Source organism: Rhamphochromis longiceps, linkage group LG23 (assembly GCF_057381845.1).
Source record: "Rhamphochromis longiceps isolate RC_006_pf linkage group LG23, R_longiceps_female_GT1.1, whole genome shotgun sequence".
NCBI lineage: Eukaryota > Metazoa > Chordata > Actinopteri > Cichliformes > Cichlidae > Rhamphochromis > Rhamphochromis longiceps.
The window spans coordinates 41,622,148-41,646,930 of record NC_140578.1 but is presented as its reverse complement, the minus strand read 5'-3'; the positions used below and the strand labels follow the sequence as shown (position 1 = coordinate 41,646,930).

The 24,783-nt window shown below is 39.7% G+C and overlaps 2 protein-coding genes across 2 annotated transcripts; both read right to left on the bottom strand.

Annotated features, from left to right (window-relative positions):
• Window positions 1-2,075: 2,075 nt before the first annotated feature.
• LOC146642600 (interferon-induced protein 44-like) lies at window positions 2,076-3,199 on the bottom strand. The gene is made up of 4 exons (XM_085398326.1): window positions 3,000-3,199; window positions 2,733-2,904; window positions 2,540-2,640; window positions 2,076-2,328 (listed from the first exon to the last, which is right to left on the bottom strand). Exons 1-4 carry the CDS (start codon window positions 3,084-3,086, stop codon window positions 2,161-2,163), a joined length of 528 nt encoding a protein of 175 aa, XP_085254452.1. The 5' UTR covers window positions 3,087-3,199; the 3' UTR covers window positions 2,076-2,160.
• Window positions 3,200-7,522: 4,323 nt separating this feature from the next.
• Window positions 7,523-24,574, bottom strand: LOC146642599 (interferon-induced protein 44-like). The gene is made up of 8 exons (XM_085399304.1): window positions 24,488-24,574; window positions 24,216-24,387; window positions 20,014-20,434; window positions 8,974-9,169; window positions 8,581-8,733; window positions 8,330-8,501; window positions 8,130-8,230; window positions 7,523-7,922 (listed from the first exon to the last, which is right to left on the bottom strand). The coding sequence occupies exons 1-8, from the start codon at window positions 24,572-24,574 to the stop codon at window positions 7,743-7,745; spliced, it is 1,482 nt and encodes a 493-aa protein (XP_085255430.1). The 3' UTR covers window positions 7,523-7,742.
• Between the last annotated feature and the right edge of the window lie 209 nt (window positions 24,575-24,783).

The following is a 24,783-nucleotide window of genomic DNA, read 5'->3' as shown; positions in this document are numbered from 1 at the left end:
CAGCCCAGCCCATGCAGCAGTATATGAATGACTAACCTCGTATTGTGGATGGATTATCTCAGTTGTTCTCCTGGCTGAAGTTTGGTCCTTTTACAGCATCCTGCCATGCGATTACATTTGTTCCTGACCACCAAGAACACTCACGTTATCTTTTATCGAGTGGAAAAAAAGTTAGCTTGTTTATATTATGCTAACATAGCTGTGTCGCTAGCGGTCATGTAGCACATCATTATATACCAGCTAGCCAAACTTCAGTAACCCTACAAACGTCACTGCTGTTTAGTTTTCTGTCTTCATTTATGTTGGAAGTGATAGCAGAGCTGTACGTTTGAATTTGTTTCCAAAACCTCGCAGTCAGGACATGCTATATTGTATTTAGATAGAAGCTAGCGAGCTAACTCCCTGCTAACTTCTAACTCCATTAAATGTCATAAATTCCGTTTTCATGGATGCCTGGATGTTAAACTCAATTGTTACACCTGGTAGAGCAGAACGCTGATCATTTTATTAAAGATGAAAGACTTTAGACAGTTTTTCAACTCTCAGTAATGCCATAGTGATCGTTTTATATATGGACCTGCAGCCGAGTTTAGGTCCAGACACGGCTAGTGACGTCAGACTGAACAATCGGATACCTTTCTAATGTGATGTTGTCCCTGGCTCTCTTTCTTTCTGTCTCTCCCTCCTGCTCTGTTCCTGTGTTTCTGCCAGTGTAACTACTGCCCCTCCCCCCTCTGCCCAGCGCAAAGCACAAGGCTCGTGTGCAGAGTGAGGTGGAAAAAAGTGCGAGAGAGGGTGAGAGAAAGAAAAAAAAAACTCCACGGCTCGCGATAAGGAGCTGGCTTGCGTCGTTTACGTCAAAGATCCGGCTCTAAGAGCCATTTCGTTCGCGAGCAACACATCACTAATGTATTGAGTTCCCCTTGGTCTCATCACTTTTGATTACTCCCAGCTGTGCTCTCCTCCTGTGCCTCATTTCCCTCGTTCTCCCTCTGTGTACTAAAGCCCTGTGTCTTCCTGCTTGTTGTCACTTCTTCCGCAGTTGCTGTGGAAGCGCCTTGTTTTATAGCCACGTCATGTTATGTCTCGCCTAGCCATTCGTGGTTTAGCGCAAGATTCTTAGTTCTCATTTCATGTTTGTTTCTTTTTTAGTGTTCATGTACTTAGTGTTAGCATGTATTTTCCAACAATAAAGCTGCTGCCTTTCATTAATTATTCTGTGTCAAAGCCCAGTATTTGGATCCTAACCAAGCCTGCCACACAGCTCACTTTGTATTTCCCTGATGAGCATCAGTAATAAAGTAATAGGCACAACTTTATTTAACTTCCTCATGTTGGCTAAAATCTATTTTACAGATATGATCTTAAACCAGGACACAGACACTGTAATTGCTGACCTGATATCAAATGTATACGTAGACTGAGCCCATCTTTGATGTTTGTTTTTATATCTACTCTTTCCTCTCAAACTTTTAAACAGCAGCGAGCAATACATATACACTGTTTATTCCTACAATGTTCTTACTCTCACACTGACAGTAGTAACAAAGTATCAGCGTGGCTGAGTTTACTGTAAATGGAAATAATTAAACAAAAAGCTACGTAGGAAAACTTACTAGTTTCATGAATAGTAGTCCGACTGTGACTAGAGGACAGATGATCTGTACCATCTGATTAAGCTCTCAAATGCATAGCTAAGGGGGGGACTAAGCACATATCCTGATTTGGACTTATATATCTAACTGGATGTTTGTATGGGTTGAAAACCTAAGTAATTAAATATCTATACATCGACCCTCTACCATTTATCCAACTTAAATTACAGTTCTTTAAACAAGAAATCACTGATTCACAGAGGAGAGTCTTACATCAAGGGTTAAAATGATTTATTTGAGTTACACGGCAGATAGCAGTTTACAAGCATATATGTGTCATTCTTCATGCAGTTACCATTTTGAATATACTGTAAATAGCAAAAAGTACATGTGCTGATTTTCCTTGAAGTTTATTTGGATTTAATTTGCAAAAGAAAAGAAGTTTCTTTTCACACCCTTTTTGTGTGACTGTGACTGTAACGATGGTAAATGAAACATGAGCATAATCACTTGAAGAGTAACTGAACATTTTCGTTTTCTAGCTCCCTCACACATTGATTACAGGTCAGGATTGTATGTCATTCAGGTAGTCCTCTCCATAGTCAATGATCTTTTTCAGTACACTCAGTATCAGTGAATCCACATCGTTATTCGTATAAGTTTCTTTGTGGTAGTTCTTCACGAAGAAGATGCAGTTCAGTGGAATACCCAGGACCACGTTCACTGTGTCCATCTAAGTTTAAACAATATTACATTTTTAAAAAACCTGACACTGTATTGTTCCACTAGTGATATAATTATAAATTACTTGTTCAAATATTTGTACTCATTATATCTGAGGTTTCTGTTCAAATATACTGAGATGTACAGCTGAATTAGAGATGTGACATCCATGTGTAAACTGTCTACAAACTCATGAAAGTTATGAAAGTCCTGGAACATACCAGCTGATTTAAGTGTTTGCTCCTGTAGGCGTTCTTTATGTCTTTTTTGACTTCAGGACAGGCTTCATCAATTTTAGTGATAACAGCTATTTGTGGGATCCCTGCCAATACAGAAAGCAATGCAATCATTTTATCTCATGTTTTTCTACTATTTGAAATCGTGATGTCATACATGTAGAACATCTGCTCTCACCTTTGTCACGAGCATGTAGTCTGACTTCTTTCATCTTCTCCCATGTGTCATCATCGATTATGCTCACTGTGTCAGCTGGAATGACGAAAACCAGAATGTGGACTTTGTCATCTAAGGTAGGAGAACTGTTGTAGTCAGGATCCGATTCACGCAAGAGACATTTGGGTTTGAACTGGGAAAAAAAAGCAAAGTCACTTAAACCTTTTTGCACGATACAGTTTCTGTATCACAGACTGTGTACAAGCATCTGGATGAAAAACATCATACCGTGTAACCTTCTTTGACATGTCCACTAATGGCAAGTTTGATGTCTTCTACATGTATTCCTTTCTCAGCGCCCCTCTCAAGCCCCATGGTGTCAGTGAAGACAAAAGGGTAAAAAGTTTCTGGATTTCCTTTCTGAATTTTAAATGTCCTGTACTGTAAATAAAAAAAATGTGGTGTTGTTATATTAGTGCCAGATACTAAAGATCTTAACAGTTTTCAAAATAATTGACACACTAGTTGTGCTGACTATTTTTCACTCGTTTATAGTTTAATGCTTATAAAGCAGCTACCACTGCAGTGTGCTCCTGTAGTCATAGAAAACCTCAAAGGAAATGAGTGTGCAACTATGATAAGAATAGATACATCCTCATACATACTGCAATGGTGAAACTGTCACCAAAGGCTGCTGCTGCCAATGCTCGAGTTGCGATTTTGCCTCTTAAAGTACTGTCCACAGAGTTGATGAAGCTGGACTTTCCAGCACCTGGTGGTCCATGAAGCATAATTCTGAGATGCTGGACATCTTTGTGAGGCTTGTAATCTCTGACAAGCTGCAGTTCTCGCTCTCTTTCACTGTTCATTCAGAAAATTACAATAGGATTTAGTGTGCACTTACAGTTTATACAACAGCGCTATGAACAAACACAAAATAACACAACAAACAAACAAAACACTTGAGGGCTGTACTACTGAGACAGGCTGACATCTGTTTTCTACTACCTGCAATGTCAGAAGCCTGAAATAACCAAATATGCATTTCTGTGTCACCATGTGAAACTATGTGAATTCCACATTGTGACTCAGAGGTTTGTGCTGCTGTAACAATTTGAATGTATAAAATTTAATACTTCAGCAGAGAATCACTTACAGTGACATCAGAATGAGCAAAAATGTGACACCCACAGATGGGTTTAAAGTCAAATTGAACGAACATTAAACATAAGTTACCACAATGATCAAACAGGTCAAAAGAGATGGATTTTGTGATATAAAATTGTGACTCTAGGATTAACACAGGTGAAATTAAATGGTTAATCTTAATAATTCTAGTACACCTCTCTAAGCAACCACACTCTTAATACTCACCCCCATGGTATGATCCTCTCTTCTACCTCTAACACTGTAAAGTGAAAATGTAAATTGTATAAAAGTCACACTGGAAGGGCAACGTTATAAATTAATTACACATTATGTATTAAGGCTGTTAAACACTGAACGCGTTGCTTTTTTGAGGACAATTCCTCCTCAATAAACGCACTGTGAAAACTAAAAATGAAGCCGACATCAAACGACGACGAGCTGAGAAAAGTAAGAAACTAAGAAAACAGCAGCAGGGAGAATTTAACGGTTGGATCCAGGAGCTGAAGATGTGTGTTCGTACATAGTTCTGGATGTCAGTGGGACAGTTTGAGGCGAGGCAGGGAAATGATTTCAGAAAGCCGCATTGAGTAGCTGTGTGTCTGAGGTAAATAGTATGACATGATTACACTTCCTGGAATTCTGCTGCTCAAACTGTCAGTGTGAACAGCTGCATTAGCTGCACTAACAGACGAGACCAGAAAATATTTGCGCAGATTTTACGTGTCCGGTGTGTAAAAGCTTCAAGTTTTTTCCTCAGGACTAAATAATTTTGTATCATATTTAAAATATCTTACGAGAAGGTGGTGAGCGATTACCTGCAATTGAAATATGACAAAGTAAAAACATGTTAGCAACACTTTTCCATATTCAGGCACAGTTATATTAGATTTCCAGTCAAATGAAATGTTACTTTTTGCCAAACCAAAGGACATTATGGTAACTTTTCTGTTGTAAAATAATTTTGCAAACATCTATAACAAATTCAGATCAAGATCACTCGAGTCTCCAGCATTTCCTTATTTCAAAACTGTTCGGTCCAGTCAAGCCAGTTTTACTTGTGTAGCTCAATATTACATGTTAAACCCACGAGAGCTTCACAAACATGACAATATAGGGCAAATCAAAAGAGAAGGATGAAGAAAACCACCAACAATGAATATGAAATGAAAAAAACTGCTTACCCGAAAAATTTTTTTTAATATTGAACATTTTTTTGTCATCAACTATCTGTGAATTAAACAAGCAAAAAAGACAGTAAATTATAAAACAGTAAATTCTTGAAATTCTTCTTGAAATTAAATTATTTAACTTGACACATGTCAACCAAATGAGAGATGACTCAATAAAGGTCAATTTAATAATTTAATAACTGGATTTCCTGCATTGGATTATTAACACAGTGTTACCGTACCTGAATGTCCAACTGTGCTGTGAAGTTGCCGTGTCTTGGTTGTTGTTCACACTGATGTAGATGATGTGTGACTTTGGATTTATAAATGTCCTTTCACTTTCTCTTTGGGTCGTGTGACTTCTATTATTTGCTCTATCTGATGCCAGCCTAATGTAGTTGTAGCTGCATAGCTTCTTAACGTGTATGTGTCCCTTACACCTATTTCTTAAAATTAAAAACTTACTTCTGTCATAATCCTGGGTTTTGTAACCAGCGTTTTCAGTTTTAGCCTCTGATGTAGTCTTAATGACCTTTTTACCTCCACTCCAGTTGTGTTTTCATTCTGATTTAGTATTCATAGTTTTCTTTGTTAATTATTCTCAAGTTTTTCTTCTACTGTATGTTCCTGGTGGTTTTGAGAATTTATTGTGTTTTGTTCTGGCATTTTGTATATTAGTTTTGTTCAATTTCCTTTAGAACTCGTTATATCCTCTGTAGTTTCTGTTTATAAGGTAGTTCATCCACTTGATTTTATTATTCCAAGTTACCTTCTTTTATGATCCCGTTCTGTTTCCTACTTGTGTCCCTGTATCTGTCTTGTGTCTTTGTGCTCTGGTTGTCTGTTTCCCTATTTAGTTGTGTCCATTGTTTTCCCATTCAGTCATATTTCCCTTCCTGTTTGCTGCATGTGTGTGTTTTAGTTCATGCTTTACTTTGATAGTCTCATGTGCTTGATATTGACCCCCATGCTTCCCCGTCTAATACTGATTTGCTCCCTGCTGTCCCGGTCTCATCTGTATTTATTGTGTTCCAGCATCAACGCTTTATTGGATCACATTGATCATTTGAGGCTCAACACTGTCCTCTAGTGGACCAACGAATACTCAAGAGGCACTCTAACAGTAGGTTGACATATGTTTGCAAAAACAGGTGTAGATATTACAGCAGTAATTACTACAGATAACACTCTCTGGTAAACATTACCTCTACACAATAACATCAACTCCTTATTTGGACTTGTATATCTACCTGGATGCATGTATGGATTGATAACCTAAGTCAGCGGTCCCCAACCTTTTTTGCGCCACGGACCGGTTTATGCCCGACAATATTTTCACGGACCGGCCTTTAAGGTGTCGCGGATAAATACAACAAAATAAAGCTAGTACCAGTACCGAAAAAAGAAGATTTATTCATAACACACGTGAAAAGACCCAACGATAAAAACGATAACAAAATAACGCTCAAAACCGAAAAAAAACCCCTGAAAACCACACATTTCACACCTGAGCCTCAACTCTCGCGGCCCGGTACCAAACGACTCACGGACCGGTACCGGTCCGAGGCCCGGGGGTTGGGGACCGCTGACCTAAGTCATTAAATATCTATCCATACATCCTCTTCCGCTTATCCAGCTCAGGGTCATGGGGGTGCTGGTGCTATCCCAGCTGTAATAGGGTGGACAGCAGGGAACAACGTGGACAGGTCAAAGGTTTATTACACGGCTGACATGCTTCACAATGATGGCTTTATAAAATAAATGGGACTTAAAAGCATACCCTAAAAATGAAAATGATGAAATGAAAATAACTATTTATGTGCTATTTATTCTGATTATTCATTTAGGAACTTATTTACCTGAACACATTGGAGTTAGAAAGATGGGAGAAGTCCTAAAGGTGGTGTCGGAGAGGCGGATGTTGTCCAAGATAAAGACAATGTTGGATAACACCTCCCACCTATTCCATGACATGCTGGTCAGTCACAGGAGCACGTTCAGTGAGAGACTGAGATTACCGAAAAGCACCACTGAACGACACAGAAAATCATTCCTGTGGCCATCTGTCTGTACAACTCATCCACTTAACACACTGTTTACTGCAATAGCTACACCCTTCTTGCACATCTTCTTCCTTTTTCAGCTATTTATTAATAAGTGACTTTTATATGCATGTATATATTGTGCTATTCTTAGTTAGTGTATTGTCTGTCTTTGTTAATGTTTGTTTATAATGAAGCGCTGTAACAAAAAATTGGGATCAATAAAGTATTCTGATTCTGATTAAAATATCATTAACTGCCAACGTTATCAATGTTATTTCAATATAATAAATACAATGAACAAATAAACACACACGCTCTGGTCAGTCGTCATTATTTTCAGTGAACAGATTTAATTACAGTTCTGGAAACAAGAAATCACTTACTCAGAGAGGACAGTCTTACATCGAGACTTGAAATCAGTTATTTGAGTTACACAGGAGGCAACAGGTTACAGGTATATAGCTGTCATTTTTCATACAGTAAATAACAAAAAGTACATGTATTAGTTTTCTTTGAAGTTTATTTGGATTTAATTTGCAAAAGAACAAAAAGTTAAGTAAAATAAGAACAAGACAAAAATCAGTTTGATAAAGTTTCTGGTGAAATTAACTGTTTGTGTGGCTGTGATTGTAATGATGGTGAAGCAAAATCACCTTTTTCTATCCCCCTCACACATCATCTGGATCATTCTGGTCATTCAGGTAGTCCTCTCCATAGTCAATGATCTTTTTCAGTGCACACAGTATCAGTGAATCCATGTTGTCCTTCGTGTAAATTTCTTTGTGGTAGTTCTTCACGAGGAAGATGCAGTTCAGTGGAATACCCAGGTCCACGTTCACTGTGTCCATCTAAGTTTAAACAACATTACATTTTTAAAAAACCTGAAATCGTATTGTTGCAGCAGTGACATAATTATAAATTACGTCTTGAATTATTTGTACTGATTCCAGCTGAGGTTTCTGTAAAAATATACTGAAATGTACAGCTGAATTAGAGATGTTACATTCATGTGTAAACTGTCTACAAGCTCATGAAAGTTACTTCTTTGAACATACCAGCTTATTCATGTGCTTGCTCTTGTAGGCGTTCTTTATGTCTTTTTTGACTTCAGGACAGGCTTCATCAATTTTAGTCATGAGAGCTATTTGTGGGATGCCTGCCAATACAGAAAGCAATGCAATCATTTGATCTCATGTTTTTCTAGTATTTCAAATTAAGACATAATAAATGCTCTTAGAACCACATCTGCTCTCACCTTTGTCACGAGCTGCTGCTCTGACTTCTTTCATCTTCCTCCGAGTTTCAACACTGATTATGCTCACTGTGTCAGCTGGAATAACTAAAACCAGAATGTGGACTTTGTCATCTAAAGTAGGAGAACTGTTGTAGTCAGGATCCGTTTCAAACAAGTGACATTTGGGGTTGAACTGGGAAAAAACGGAAAATCACTTAAACCTTTTTTCACGATACAGTTTCATAGATTGTGTCTGAATGAAGATGTCATACCCTGTAACCTTCTTTTACATGTCCACTCATGGCAAGTTTGATGTCTTCCACAAGAATTCCTCCCTCAGCACCCCTCTCCAGGCCCATGGTGTCATTGAATGCAAAAGGATAAAAGGTTCTTGGATTTTCTCTGTGAATTTTATATGTCCTGTACTGTGAATGTAAAAAATAGTGTTTATAATGTCATATACTAAAGACCCTAAACAGTTTTCAGAATAATTGACACACTAGTTGTACCGACTTTTTTCACTCTTTTTATAGTTTATTGTCTACAAAACAGTTACCACTGCAATGCACTCCTGTAGTCCTAGAGAACCTCAAAGGAAATGAGAGTGTTTTCATGCAAGCATTTAACAGCAATTATGATAAGAATAGATACATCCTCATACATACTGCATTAGTGAAACTGACACCAGAGGTTGCGTCTGCCGAAGCTCGAGTTGCGATTTTGCCTCTTAAAGCACTGTCCACAGAGTTGATGAAGCTGGACTTTCCAGCACCTGGTGGTCCATAAAGCATAATTCTGAGATGCTGGACATCTTTGTGAGGCTTGTAATCTCTGACAAGCTGCAGGTCTCGCTCTCTTTCACTGTTCATTTAGAAAATTACAATAGGATTCAGTTTACACTTACAGTTTACACAACAGTGTTATGAACACACACAAAATAATAAAACAAACAAAACACTTGAGGGGTGTACAACCAAGCCAGACTGACATAGGCAGGTTTGAATTGTCTAGTCTGATAATATCAAAAACCAGAGTCAGAGAAAATTAGCATCGTGATGGTGGTTATTATTGATAACTCAGGCTTTTTGCCTCAGTGTGTGATGCTATATAAAAGGGGCATTTGACATGTCATCTAGCTCGTTGACCTGACTGTTGGAGACATTAGAGCAAAAGGTGCTGTGGATCTATAATGAAAATGATTCATCTTTTGAAATCACAATTCAACACATTTTTCTGCTAGCACAGTTCTTCAGTGGAGGATTAAATCTTTGTATTGATACATTTACACATTATCTGCTGCAATCTGTTCTGACATTAACATCTAATGGCAAACCTCTAAATTACATAAGCCACAGCAAAGCTTTATTAATTTTATTGATGGATTCTCTGTGATAAATATCCAAATAAACCAATCAGTGTTCTAATCTGTTTTCTACTACAGTGGTACCTTGCTATAACGCGGCTTACCTTTTCGTTTTTGTGCAATTTTGAATGCTTTTTTTGTTTGTTTGTTTTTTTACAACGTCTTGTTTTCTGTGAACTGATTGGCTTAGATCATCAATCAATCTCGTCCCGTGTCTCGTCCCAGTACAGAATGCGTTCAGCTTTCCAAATTTACTTAAATCTTCGATCGCTAGCAGTGTGACTCTGAAGTGCTGTACTGTATGTTTGTAAGTTTTCTCTCCAACATTGTCGACTAAACGTTTCGCACCGTCAAAGGCACCTGCGGTAGCACCCAAAAGGCAGAGGAAGATGCTAACATCGCACAAAAGTTGGACTTCTGGACAAAGGAAGGTAGAAGTTAATGTATTTTTCGGACCATAAGGCGCACCAGATTATAAGGTGCATTAAGCGAAACAAAACAGATAAGTCAACCTTTACTCAACTCATTCTTCTTGCTTCCTCTACTTTCGTACCATTGATTCATTAATGTTGAATTCTCTCGCAGCTACTCTATTCCCATGTTCTGGACCTGAAAACAGGGTTTGATCTTTGGTTTCATTCTATAATACTGGACTTATTTTTTTTCGAAGGCCTTAAAACATCTATAATAATTGTAAAAAAAAAAAAAGATGAGCATTTCTGCATCACCATGTAAAAGAATGAAAATTATTATTATTGTAGTAGTTGTGGGAGTCTCCTAGTGTGTGTGAGTATAGTGGCAGACGTTTCATGCTGCTAGTGTGTCTGTTCCGAGAGAAACCATTCATAACATAACATAACAGGCTGGCACCGATGCCCCTACATGTATGTACGGGCGGAGTAGAGCCTTGGAGACCTAGCCTGTATGGTCTTATGTTGCTAATGTCAAATAAAGGTCTGTTGTTCGATTTAACTGACTGGCTCCCCCAACAACATGCTCGGTGGACCTGCTAGCCGCTCCTTCCTCGCCAGACTGCTGTTATAACAAGTTGAAACAGATCAATTTCGTGATATAAAAATTGTGACTCTGGGATTAACAGAGTCACAGAGAGTTGGTGAAATTAAAGAGTTATTTTTTAATAATTCTGGTACACCTCTCTAAGGAACCACACCCTTAATACTCACCTCCATGGTATGATCCTCTCGTCTACCTCTAACACTGTAAAGTGAAAATGTAAATTGTATAAAAGTCACACTGGAAGGGCAACATTTTAAATGAGTCACACATCATGTGTTAAGGCTGTTACACACTGAACACGTTGCGTTTTTGAGGACAATTCCTCCTCAATAAACGGACTGTGAAAACTAAAAATGAAGCCGACATCAAACAATACCAAGATGAGAAAAGTAAGAAACTAAGAAAACAGCAGCAGAAAGAATTTCATGGTTGCATCCAGGAGCTGAAGCTGTGTGTTCGTACATAGTTCAGGATGTCAGTGGGGCAGCTGTTGTTGAGGTGTTGTTGGTAGAGTTGGGACCAGATCTCAGGAGGCAGCGAAATCATTTCACAGAGCCAACTGAACTGGATTATCATGTAACTGTGTGTCTGATGTAAATAATATCACGTGACTATTTCCATCTGGTTGTGTATTCAGTACAGGTGTCATGTGAGTTAAGAGCTGCCAAATGCAGTGGGCTTGTTGGTCAGGTCTTTTTTATTTAGATTCAAGAAATCGGAAGAATCGGTTGGTCTGAAAAAAAAAAATGCCGCGATTTATTCAGGGTTTCAGTAACGTTGCTCTGACTCTAATCAGTCTCACCTCGCCCAAAGTTCAATTACTGAATCTTTTTTTTCTAAACTTCCTGGAGTTCTGCTGCTCAAATGGTCAGTGTGAACAGCTGCATAAAGAACAGATGAGTCCGAAAAATATTTGTAAACCAGGAAGTATTTGCACGGATCCGGTGTGTAAAAGCCTCTTGTTTTGTCTTCAGGTTTGAATTTTGTATAATATTTAAAATATCTTACGAGGAGGTGAAACAGGGCATGCTGGCCGTTTAACTGCAATTGAAATATGACAATTTACAAACATGTTAGCAACACTTTTCCATATTCAGGCACGGTTACATTAGATTTTCCAGGCAAATGAAATTTTACTTTTTGCCACTTTCAAATCAAAGGACATCATGGTAACTATTCCATCCATCCATCCATCCATTCGCTTCCACTTATCCTTTCCAGGGTCGCGGGGGGCGCTGGAGCCTATCCCAGCTGTCATGGGGCGAGAGGCAGGGTACACCCTGGACAGGTCGCCAGTCTGTCGCAGGGCCAACACACAGGGACAGACAACCATTCGCTCTCACATTCACACCTAGTGACAATTTGGATTATCCAATTAACCTATCCCCACAAGTTGCATGTCTTTGGACGGTGGGAGGAAGCCGGAGTACCCGGAGAGAACCCACGCAAACACGGGGAGAACATGCAAACTCCACACAGAAAGACCCCGGCCTGATGGTGGAATTGAACTCAGGACCTTCTTGCTGTGCGGCAACAGTGCTAACCACCGTGCCACCGTGCTGCCCCGGTAACTATTCCATTATATAAAATATTGCAAACATCTGTAACAAATTCAGATCAAGATCACTTGAGTCTCCAGCATTTCCTCATTTCAAAACTATTTGTTAAGTCAAGCCAGTTTTATTTGTGTAGCTCAATGTTACATGTTAAATCCCAGAGGGCTGAACAAACTGTGTTAAGGGCAAATCAACAAAGAAAAAGAAGAAAGTCACAACAATGACTTACACTGAAAAAGTTTCATGTCTTTTTGTTACCAACTACCTGTAAATAAAACAAACGGAAAAGAAAAGTAAACTCTTTTAACTTAACACATCTGAACCAAATGTGAGATGACTCAATCCGCTCAAATTAATAATTTAATGACTGGATTTCCTGCATTGGATTATTAACACAATGTTACCGTACCTGAATGTCCAATTGTGCTGTGAAGTTGGTGTGTCGTGGTTGTTGTTCACACTGATGAAGATGATGTGTGAGTTTGGGTTTTAAATTGTCGTTTCACTTTCTCTTTGGGTCATGTGACTTCTGTTATTCTTTCTATCTGATGGCAGTCTACTCTAGTTGTACCTGTATAGCTTTCTTTAGTTCTCTGTCATGTTGTACTGTTTGTCTGCCTCAGTAATTTTGTCTCCTGTTTTTTTCATCCACCTGGATTTGATGCTTGCGCTGTAAAATGGTAAATGGCCTGTATTTTACTTTACTTAGTCCCTAAGGACCCCAAAGTGCTTTACACTACATTCAGTCCTTCACCCATTCACACACACATTTACACACTGGTGATGGCAAGCTACATTGAAGCCACAGCCGACCTGGGGCGCACTGACAGAGGCGAGGCTGCCGGACACTGGCGCCACCGGGCCCTCTGACCACCACCAGCAGGCAACAGATGACGTGTCTTGACCAAGGAAACAACAGCCGAGACTGTCGGAGCCGGGACCAAACCGGCAACCTTCCAATTACAAGAAGAACAGCCAACTCTTGAGCCATGATCGCCCCACAAAGGTTTATTTTTCATTTCCTCAAATCAGTCTTGGGGTCTGCATTTGCCTCTTAATTCCTAGTGATGCGCAAATGAAGCAATGAATCAGTATTGAACTACTTAATGAATTGTATTGAAAATAGGTTTTAGTGGCAAATTAAGACAAAGCAAAACAATGTCTCAATAATCATGTGCTGAGTGCAATAACGGTTTTTATGATTGATACAAATACAACCAAAGCAATTGCATTGTAGCAGTTGTAAGCAGTTGGAAACAGGATGTGGTGGGATGATAGGGTGTGCTTGTGTAACTAAAGCGGGGTGTGACTAATCTTACATGGGACCGGGATTTAAAGACTTTTAATCACAATTATTTTTACATTGGTTTGTTTTTGGTTTTTAGTTTCTTGCTAGCAACTTCTCCAGCTTTCGAAAACACACATTCACATGGGAATAAAATGTTACAAAGAATCTCGTGTAGCAGTATCAATTGCTTCAAGCAGATTCAAGGTGGAGTAGACGTGAGGAGACATCACGGGCCAAGTGTTTGTTTGTCTGCCCTCCGGCATTAAAGTAAGCTTTGAAGCAGTGGTTCAAGGAAAATACAAATTGGAGTTGGAGGCTTGTATTGGAGCATCGGTGTCATATGGCCATTACTACTAATCCCCCCTAAACAATGACAGATTCATAGACATGTTTTAGTTAATGACTATAACAAATGATTACCAAGTTGAATACAATGATGTTTTTTAAATGTAGGTCTTTCTGAAAAGTGAAAGAAGTAGGTGAGCGTGAGTTGTTTATACGTCAGTGAAATCCAGCCACTCAGCCAACTTGTTCTACAGGTAGTACAGGACACACATTCATTAGCAGAGACACGCAAAGCCCAGCCAAGCCTAGCTGTTTTTTGCTTCAAAGCACTTTTTATAAAGTGCTTTAAAACAATATGCTGGCTAAAATGCTCATCATTAAGCTCACAATAGAAATTCAAATTCATTAATAATAATAAAAATTTTTTAAAGTCAACTCTCTCACTGTGGCCAATGAAAAAAGGTGGGCTTTAAATAGTTACTTAAAAAACGTCAGTGCAGAAGCATGTGTAATATGCAAGGGCAGTGAATTCCACAACTTAGCTGACATTTGTGACTAGGAGGGTGAGTGCACCTGTAAGAGCTCAGAGAGTGGGGCAAGGTCATTTAAAGACTTAAAAATAAACTACAGAATTTTAAAATGAAGTCTGGAAGATTGTGTTTGACCAATTGTATATGGTAAATAAAAAAGAAGACACTCGCTCTCACCACAGCACTGAATTGCTTTTAATCACTGTCCATTTTGACACCCAGGTTAGTGACAAAATGTTTTGTATTGTGTAAGAAGGCCCAAATCTAAAGGAGGAGACCCACCAGTAATAACTTTTACTTTATCAAGACATTTAAGGTTTTTCTAAGTTAACGGGCATATACACCTGACTGTTACCAGCATAAAACTGGGAAGCACATTTATGCTTTCTAAACATGGAGCACAGGGGAAGAAGATTTAATAAAAATAGCAGGGGCCCAAGGGTTGAGCCCTGAGGTACCCAACATGACAAGGAGAACATGATGACTTAAATCTATTAAAGATAACAAAATGTTCTTTCAGCCAGGTAGGACTTACACCAATTCAGGGTAGTGCCATTAATGCGTGCAAAATGTTCCAAACAAAATATCAGAATAATGTGACCCACTGTAGCAAAGGCTATTAATCTAGTAAAAACTAGGATCAAATAATTCCAACCATCTGTAGCTAAAAGAATGTCATTAAAAACCCTTAGTAGTACAGGTACTGTCCTATGAAAAAAATTTAAACCAGACTAAAATCCCTTAAAAAGATATTATAATAATATAATATAATATATAATATAGACTCTTTTTTTTCCCAAAATGTTTGAAATAAGGTAGCTTGGAGATTGCTCTAAAATTGGACATCATGTTGGAAGCCAGGCCAGACTTTCTAATTAGGTTACATGATAAAATAAAATAATGAAAATACAATTTTATTTATATAGCACCTTTCTCGACAGAGTCACAAAGTGCTGCACATAAGCCTAAAGTCTTTTGGAGTTACAGTCAAGGACAAGCTGCTGTTGCTAACAAGAACTGGCCCCAAAGCAGAAATCACCTCTTTTAAATAGTCAGGGTGGGACTGCATCTGTGGGGAACCCGAGGACTTCTGTTGACCAACAACCTCATATAAAAAAGGTAAAGTCACAGGCTTAAAAAACTGATAAAAGGCAGCAGAGCAGGGAAAAGAAGATGATGGGTAAATGGCATATGGTGATATCTGAGTTCTCATATTAGACACCTTATCCACAAAGACATTTGAAAAGTTTTCACATACTTCAAATACAGATTCAGTGCAGTCTGTGGAAAATCAACAACAGCATCTAAAGTATTAAACAATATATGATGCTTATTGCAGTTGCAGAGACACGGCCTTATAGAAGCATTTGGCAGCTTACAAAACCTGCCAACTGTTTTTTTTTTAAATAAAACTGCAAACATATATAACACAGCTATAACATAGTTGTGTTATATCTGTTATAAGCCTCTTTAGAGTTTCTCAGCAGTATCTCATTTTAAATGTCCTTAATTTTTGTGGCAAACAATCCAACACATTTCAAACACTAAAGTTACTGGGAGGGAAATCACATGCTATACACATGCTTAAATTCTAGCTTCAACGATTTGCCATCTAAAGATGTATTTGTGGCTCTAGAACTCAACGTATTCTTCAACTTGGCAACTTACAGTACAAGCTGGTAAGGTTTTCTTAATATATTAATTTTTCATATAAGGATATAATATACATGGAAGCAGAAAACATTTATCAGGGAATCACCCAACATGCTTTTGATTCATATTATAGCAGATCCAATATAACCCATTGTCTCTGGAACGTGGTTCAGTGCTGTCCCATTGTAATAATGTACGGTCATAATATAATGACACGGTATTGGAGAACTGTGTTTATCACTGCCACACTTTAGGCACACACCATCACTGGCAAGTAGAAATATGAAATTGGTATAAGTAGGAAATAGTAATATAAATATATTCATATATTCAATTATTCAGGTAAAAAAACAAGAAAATATCATCTTAACTGTGAGACAGAGGCAGATAATACAATATGGTATAAACCCACAATCATAGTTAAATGTGATGAAATTGTCATTGTTGTATAGAAACTGCCCTCTTAAGAATACACTTAAATACATTTAAATACATGTGACACGTGGGCTCACATATGTGGCTTTTTGCAAAGACAGCGTAGATATTACAGTACTAATTACAACACACAACAAGCTCTACACAATAACAACAATCAACTGAAACAGTCTGTAAAGCAATGCTATTACACTGTTTACTGCTACAATGTTGCGACTCTCACACTGGCAGTAGTAACAAAGTATCAGCCTGGCTGGCTGAACTTATTTTAAATGGAAACAATTAAACACAAAGCTGAGAAGGTAAACTTACCAGTTTCATGAGTAACAGTCTGACTAGGGTCGGAAAGCCGGACATATTTGTGTACAGCATCCAACCTACATCTCAAGTTCCTGGCATTTCTTTCTGAGTTTGAGATGTCCTGTACTGTAAATGTACTTATAGTTCATCTACAAAGCAGTTAACACTTCATTGCACTCCTGTAGTTCTAGAAAATATTGCAGGAAATGTGTTTTTCATGCAAGCCTCTAACAGTAACTGTAATAATAAGAAATGTGACTCTAGGATTTATAGAATTGGTGAAATTAAAGGGTTAGTCTTAATAATTCTAGTACACCTCTCTCTAACCACACCCTTAATACTCATCCCCATGGTATGCTCCTCTTTTCTACCTCTAACGCTGTAAAGTGAAAATGTTAATTGTATGAGTCACACTGGAAGGGTAACATTTTAAATTAATATTTATTAAATATTATGTTTCAAGGCTGTTACACACTGAGCTCCTTGCGTTTTTGAGGACAATTCCTCCTCAATAAACGGACTGTGAAAACTAAAATGAAGTCGACGTCAAACGATGGCAAGCTGAGAAAAGTAAGAACCCCCCCCCAAAATTACTTTCCAAAATATACAGAATACTTTCTAAAACAGATGAATCAATATCACTTCCTATTGCGAAATGGGAAGCAGATTTATCAGTTAACTAAGAACAAAACGTCTGGTCTCAGACATGCTTAAAAACCTTTCATTTAATTAGAAAGCCCAGTCTTCAATTAATTCAATACAAAATACTACATAGAGTACACTCTACAGGTCATCGGATGTTCAAGATAGGCTTTACGTCTACCAACAACTGCTCACACTGTCAAACCAATACACCAGACAATTATATCCATGCTCTCTTGGTAGCCTGGCTGCCCATGGGTGGGTCTGGGGGTGCTCCGTCTCTGGGCTGGGGCCCTGGCTGGGCCTTGGGAGTTTGGGTCCTGGTTGGTGTGTCGCCTGGGTTGTGGGCGGGTGGGTGTAAGGTGGCCCAGCCCTGGCGCAGGGTGCCGCCAGTGCATCGAGCCACCTGGGGGGCTCTTCGACTGGTGGGGGAGGCTGTTACATCTTGCAGGAGGTCTCCTCTCTTCAGAAACTCACTCTGCAGGAGGGGGAAATATAGGAGATCTCAGTCTGGGTGTCTATTGTCTTGTGTAGTCTGGAAGATGAGTGGATGACGGGGTGAGTGCAGTTTTCTCTGTGGTGGAGCGGGTGGGCTGTCCCGGGCTTTGTGGAGCCAGGCAGTGCTGCTGAACTGGGCCCTGGTCCGGATGGGCCTGGGCCTCCTTTCCCTGGTGGGTTGCAGAATATGGGGGCGCCTACTGGGGTCAGCAGGGGAGCTCAACACTACATATGAGCGGGTGGAGGGAGGTTTGGAGGCTTCACACACCCCCGTTCTCTGTTGTCTGTTGGGGCGGGGGGGCTGGGAGGTGTGAGTACTATTGTTTGCACGTGCTTTTTATTTTACTGCTTGGCAATGAGTGAAGCGACCACATTGTTTTAGGTCCCAACGCACCCGAGCCACGACTCAGGCCTGCAACGAGGGGTTTGCTAGCAGAAAGACTGTATCACTTGAGGTGTGTGTGTGCTGGTGAGAGTGTGTGTGGGCCCACAATATTATTTGATTATTTTGTTTCTGTTGAGGTAGATACCTTACCATTGTTTAACGAACTTTATTAATTTTACTTATTGTCTTTTGTGTTGTTGTTAAGTAATCGTTCACTAAAGTGGAGTTAACTTTCTAATTGACCTGCTTGTGTGTGGTTTATTTCCATATAGCGTAGTTTTATTGCATATTTTATACTATAAGTATTAAAAAGGGAGTATCAGTAGGAGAGTAACAACGGGAACCCAGGGCCCCTCTCAATAGAATGTGGGACGGGTGTTGCAATCATTACAGAAACTTTTTTTTTCCAAACTTCCTGGAATTCTTCAGCTCCAACAGTTAGTGTGAACAGCTGGATAGAGAATAGATAAGTCAGTAAAATATTCTTTGTGCAGGATTATTTGTATGGATTTTACACATCCAGTGTGTAAAAGCATTTAATTTTGTCTTCATGATTAAATATTTTGTACCATATTTTAAACATCTTACAAAGAGGTGAAGCAGGACTTACTGAGCGATTTCCTGCAGGTGGAGGGGGGGTACATGCAAAAAAGACAATGTAGGAAGTTGTTGGGTCTGTGTTTCCACAAGCCCCGCTAATTCTAGAGACTTATTCGTCATGAAGAAAACAAGACAGTCGATCGATCGATTACTCGCGCAAGGGAGGCCTCGTCTGTGTCCACCAAAAAAATGACCCCAAAGCTGCCTTTTATTGAGAGACAGTTCACACAAAACACATCACAGCAAAGCAACGCCCAGACAAGGCATCGTATGTATATGTGTGAACTTCTGTAAGAATGTGTGTGTGTGTGTGTGTGTGTGTGTGTGTGTGTGTGTGTGTGTGTGTGTGTGTGTGTGTGTGTGTGTGTGTGTGTGTGTGTGTGTGTGTGTTACCTCCTGCTGACCAAAGGGTCATAAAAGCAGGAGCAACATCACAAGAAACAGATCTTCCAGATAGGATGTATAATATAATAATAATAAACTTTATTTATAAAGCACACTTAAAAACCAAGGGTATACCAAGGTGCTTAACAAGTAAAATAGAGTATAGGAGGAGGATAATAGAAATAGGACCAAAGCAAGTACTAAATATGCAAGCAGATAACTGTCACTAATACATAGGAAAGCAACAGGTACAGAGCAAACAAGAATTTAAATGAGCATAAAAGTGCATGATATAAAATCATAAAAGAAATATTAACTAGAGGGAAAGGCAAGATTGAATAAGTGGGTTTTTAATCGTGATTTGAACAGTGCAATGGAATCAGATGCGCGGAGGTCGAGAGGAAGGGTATTCCACAGTACCGGGGCAGCCAGAGCAAACGCACGGTCACCCCGAGACTTCAGTCGAGATCTGGGTTGGGTCAGAAGTAGTTGAGTGGCAGATCTGAGTGTTCTAGCAGGAGTATGTGGTTTGAGAAGTTCACTAAGATAACTTGGCGCTAATTTATTAATAGTTTTGAAAGTAAGAAGTAATATTTTAAATTGAATACGGTACTTTATGGGCAGCCAATGCAGGCTAGCTAGGACAGGGGTAATATGGCAAAATTTCCTGGTACCAGTTAAAAGGCGGGCTGCTGCATTTTGGACTGTTTGCAGTCTAAGAAGAAGAGAAGAGGGAAGACCATAGTACAAGGAGTTACAATAATCCAACCTGGAGGTCACAAAAGTGTGAATAAGCTTCTCCAGGTCCTCATGCGGAATATAATGCCTAGCCTTAGAGATAAGGCGCAGTTGGTGGAAGCTAGATCTCACTACAGCAGACACTTGCTTATCGAGTTTGAGCGAGCTATCCAGCAGTACACCCAAGTTACTGACATAGTCACAAGAAAAACTAGCAAAGGAACCCAGGGCAGCACAGAGTTGGGCACGAGGGATTTTACTGTTGAACACCACAATCTCAGTCTTCTTATCATTTAAAACGAGGGAATTACTCAGGAACCATTCTTTGACCTCCCGCATGCATTCTTGAAAGTAGTGCAGGGACACAGCAAGGTCGTCAGTAAGTTCAAAATAGATCTGTATGTCATCGGCATAACAGTGGAAGGCGATATTGTATTTTTCAAAGATTGCACCTAGAGGGAGCAAATACAATGAGAAGAGAATAGGGCCTAAAACTGATCCTTGAGGCACACCACAACAGACCGGAGCGGAGGAAGAGGAGAAGGTGCCTAAGTGAACTGATAAGGATCTATCAGCGAGGTATGATTTAAACCAGTCGAGGGCAGTGCCTCTAATACCCACAGTGTGCTCAAGTCTTAGTAATAAAATGTTATGGTCTACCATATCCAAGGCCGAAGAGAGGTCCAGTAAAACTAGGACCATAGAGCGTCCAGTATCAGTGATTACAAGAATATCATTAAGAACTCTAACCAATGCTGTTTCAGTGCTATGCAATGGCTTAAAGGCAGATTGAAATTTCTCAGCAATATTGTTCGTGTCCAAGTACGCCTGGAGCTGGGAGAGAACTAGTCTCTCCAGGATCTTGGACAAGAACGAAAGCTTAGAGATCGGTCTATAGTTTGAAAGGTCATAACAGTCAGAATTTCTTTTTTTTAGAATCGGGTGGACTACAGCATGCTTAAAGGACAAAGGAACACAGCCTGAGAGCAAGGAAAAGTTCATAAGAAATAGGATACTAGGTCCGATTACATCAAAACAGTCCTTAGCTAAACAAGATGGAAGAATGTCAAGCACAGTATTGGTGTTATTCATTTGAGCAACTAGCCGCTTAAGAGTCAAAAGTGACACAGGCTCAAACTGGTGGAAAGTTGAAATGCACTCAGGAATGGGGAGAGGATATAAAGCAGGGGGAAGGGAGGACTTAAGAGATGAGACCTTTTTTTAAAAGTGAGTTTGAAATCGCTCACAAAGACCCTGAGAATGAATTAAAGGCATGTCCGGAGAAGGGTTAACCACAGAGTTAAAAATTTTAAATAAGGTACGGGAGTTATGGTCATTGTCCAGGATGATTTTGGACAAGAAGGACGCTTTGGCCGTTTTAGCAGCACTTTGGAATTTTAAGCAGCTAGTCCGTAGCATGTCATGGGAAACCTGAAGTTTATCTTTTTTCCACCTTCTCTCAGCGCGCCGACACACGCGACGTAAGGCGCGCGTAGTGTCATTAAGCCAACACTGAGAGTAGGTTCTAGGGCGCTTCATCTTAATGGGGGCAACAGTATCAAGGATTGAAGAAATCAGCGATAGGAAGGAATTAGCACAGTCATCAACCGAGTGAAAAGAACAACAGTCGAGAGTGACAGATGCAGAATCCAAGAAAGACATAGAGAAGTTTGACATCACTTCAGCATTAATTACACGTAGCGGGCGAAGGGGAGCCGCAGGATGTAGTTCATTAGTGCATAAGCCAGTATCAAATATAACTGGGAAATGATCCGAGATCCCAGTGTCACTTATATCCTTGATACAAATGTCCAGACCATATGAGAAAACCAAGTCCAAAGTATGTCCTTTAACATGCGTTGGGTCATTAACCCACTGAGCCAGGTTAAAAGAGTCCGTTAAGGCAAGGAAGTCTTTAGCAAATGAGTCATCCTTACAGCAAGTGTGTATGTTAAAATCACCGACAATGAGAACACAACCATACTTAAAAAGAACGGAGCCTAGGAGATCAGCAAAGTCCGTGATAAAATATTTGCTATATTTAGGCGGTCGATAAACCACCACGCAGAGTGTGGTCGTGGATGCAGTCATCTCCAATAATTAGACTTCAAAGCTAGAGTAGGTAGGTGAGGGTAGCTGCCGAACTGCATACGAATTCTTAAAAACCGAGGCTACGCCGCCACCCCTACCAGTAAGCCTTGGTGAGCTAAAAGCAACACAGTCCGACGGAAGAAGTTCAGTAAAAGGGATGAACTCACCAGGACGAATCCAGGTTTCAGTCAGGAATAAGGCATCAATCCCATTAGTGGAGATGAAGTCATTTAAAAAAAAAGGTCTTATTGACCAGCGACCTGACATTAAGCAATGCCATCCGTATCCTAGGGGCTAAGTCGCCACGGGTGGTGCGTCGTAGGACACTTAGGTTGTTTCGGCAAACGCCGCGTCGGAGCGATGTTATCCAAACCCGAGCAGGAGAACATGCCACAGGAATCGCAGGGTAGACTTCGTGGTCGGCCAAGCAGATCCAACGGTGGGTGAGCAACTTAGCATCAGAGCGCTCCTGGGAAGGAGGGAAAGAAGATAAGATATCCAGGCTGGCATGTGGGTAGCCAGTGGCTCTGGCTTTAAAGTAGAGCCTGAAGCGAACGCGACGGCCGCTCCTTCTACCGCGTTTCCTATAGCGTTTCTTGTGTAGATTCGGAATAGATAGATGGAGGAAGCCGGTCGGAGGGACCGGTCGGGGCGCGGTGGCGTCACTCAGGTTCCAGCAAGGATCAGGCCGAGAGGAATGAGAGAGTCTTAGATTTAAAAGTGTTTGCCTGTCGTATGTAATCAGTGCACAGCCATTAGATGCGCATACAACTAAAAGGATAAAAAAAATACAATGCCAAGGTCCATAAAGAGCGTAGAGAGGGTAAGAAGCAGCGAAGCAGATGTAGCCGAGGACGGCAAGCCACGTACACCGGCGCCATCTTGCTACAGGAACTGGGCGAATAACACACTCGCTCATTCAGCAGACCTCTCTCCTGGGGCTGCGACCTGGCCAGGTATCTGCAATAAAACATTACAGCCCCCCAACCAGAACCTCGAGAATCTGGGGGGAAGGACAGTGGAATTCCTTTCATCAGAGTTGGCAAGCATAAAATGACAACATTTAACAATTCACTCTAACAGAAGTCATTTGATTTTTTCCTCACGTCAAATGAAATATTAAGTTAGCCACTTTCAAATCTAAGTAAATTATGGTAACTATTCCATTATAAAATAATTTAGCAAAGATCTATAAGTGTCCAGAATTCCCTTATTTCAAAACTGTTTGTCAAGTCAAGCTAGTTTTGTTTTTTTTAGCTTAATATTACAAATAAAGCCCTGCTGGCTTCACAAATATGACAATATATTAACTGCAAATCTTTTACAGTAAAAAAAAGATAAAACAACAAAAAACAAAAAAAAAAATGTCATACTCAGATTTGATGTGTTTTGGGTGATTTTTTAGATCCTTTGTCTTAAACACCACTCTCTGCAATTGGATCTTGGACTTCCTAACTGACAGACCCCAGTCTGTCTCTGTAGGAAATAAAACCTCCACAGACTGAGTACAGGATCGCCGCAGGGCTGTGTGCTTATTCCACTGCTGTTCATCCTGCTAACACATGACTGTACTGCACAGTGCAGCTTAAATCACATCATCAAGTTTGCATATGACACAACAGTGGTGGGTCTCATCACCAACAACAATGTCTGAATACAGAGAGAAGTAACTGTTAAATTGATTGGCTTTTCAACCAATCATACATTTGATATTTTAGTTACAGGTAGCACTATAGTTGTTCCAATCTACCATCACCTAAAAAAGTAAACTTAGAAGGATGAAAGATTAACCTGATTTGGACTTTCATATCTGGATACTTCTATGGGTTTAAAACCTCAGTCATAAAACATCCATCCATCTATTCTCTTCTGCTTATCCAACTCCGGGTCAGAGGGCTAGAGCCAGCTAACACATTGAATTAAGGATGGCTTTAGAAAATAAATGTGACTTGAAAGCAGACCTTAAAAATGAAATGATGAACTGAAAATAACTTTATGTGTTATGTATTCTGATTATTTTTTGTGAGTTACTTAACTGAACACACTGGAGTTATAAAGTTCCTCAAATATCATTAATTGTCTCATGTTTTTCTACTATTTCAAATTGTGATATCATACATGTAGAACAACATCTGCTCTCACCTTTGTCACAAGCTGCTGCTCTGACATCTTTCATCTTCATCACAGTTTTATCATCGATTATGCTCACTGAGTCAGCACGAATGACTAAAACCAGAATGTGGGCTTTGTCATCTAAAGTGGAGGAGGCTCTGTAGTTAGGATCCATTTCAGACAAGGGACATTTGGGATTGAACTGGGGAAGTAAACAAAAATCAAACTCACTGAAACCTTTTTGCATGATATAGTTTATGTATCACAGACTGTGTACAAGCATCTGAATAAAGATGTCATACCTTGTAACCTTCTTTGACATGTCCATTCATGGCAAGTTTGATGTCTTCCACATGAATTCCTCCCTTAGCTCCCCTCTCAAGGCCCATGGTGTCAGTGAAGACAAAAGAGTAAAATGTTCCTTGCTCTTCTCTCTGAATTTTATATGTTCTGCACTGTAAATAGCAAAGTGTGTAGGTGTTACAGTGCCATATACTAAAGTCTCAGAGAACAGTTTTCTGAATACTACTTATAGTTCAACGTCTACAGAGGAGTTACCACTGCAGTGCATCCCTGTAGTCCTTGAAAACCTCAAAGG

Bases quoted from the DNA above. Each gene is read 5' to 3' on its own strand.
- LOC146642600 (XM_085398326.1), bottom strand. From the start codon at position 3,086: ATGGGGCTTGAGAGGGGCGCTGAGAAAGGAATACATGTAGAAGACATC. The intron at 2,905-2,999 runs GTATGATGTTTT...TTTTTTTCCCAG, and splicing joins ATGTCAAAGAAGGTTACACG to TTCAAACCCAAATGTCTCTT. The intron at 2,641-2,732 runs GTGAGAGCAGAT...CTGTATTGGCAG, and splicing joins ACTACATGCTCGTGACAAAG to GGATCCCACAAATAGCTGTT.
- LOC146642599 (XM_085399304.1), bottom strand. From the start codon at position 24,574: ATGGGCCTTGAGAGGGGAGCTAAGGGAGGAATTCATGTGGAAGACATC. The intron at 9,170-20,013 runs GTTGGATTATTG...CTAAATGAACAG, and splicing joins CACACTTTTGTGACCTCCAG to TGAAAGAGAGCGAGACCTGC. The intron at 8,734-8,973 runs GTATGTATGAGG...TTACATTCACAG, and splicing joins GTGTCAGTTTCACTAATGCA to TACAGGACATATAAAATTCA.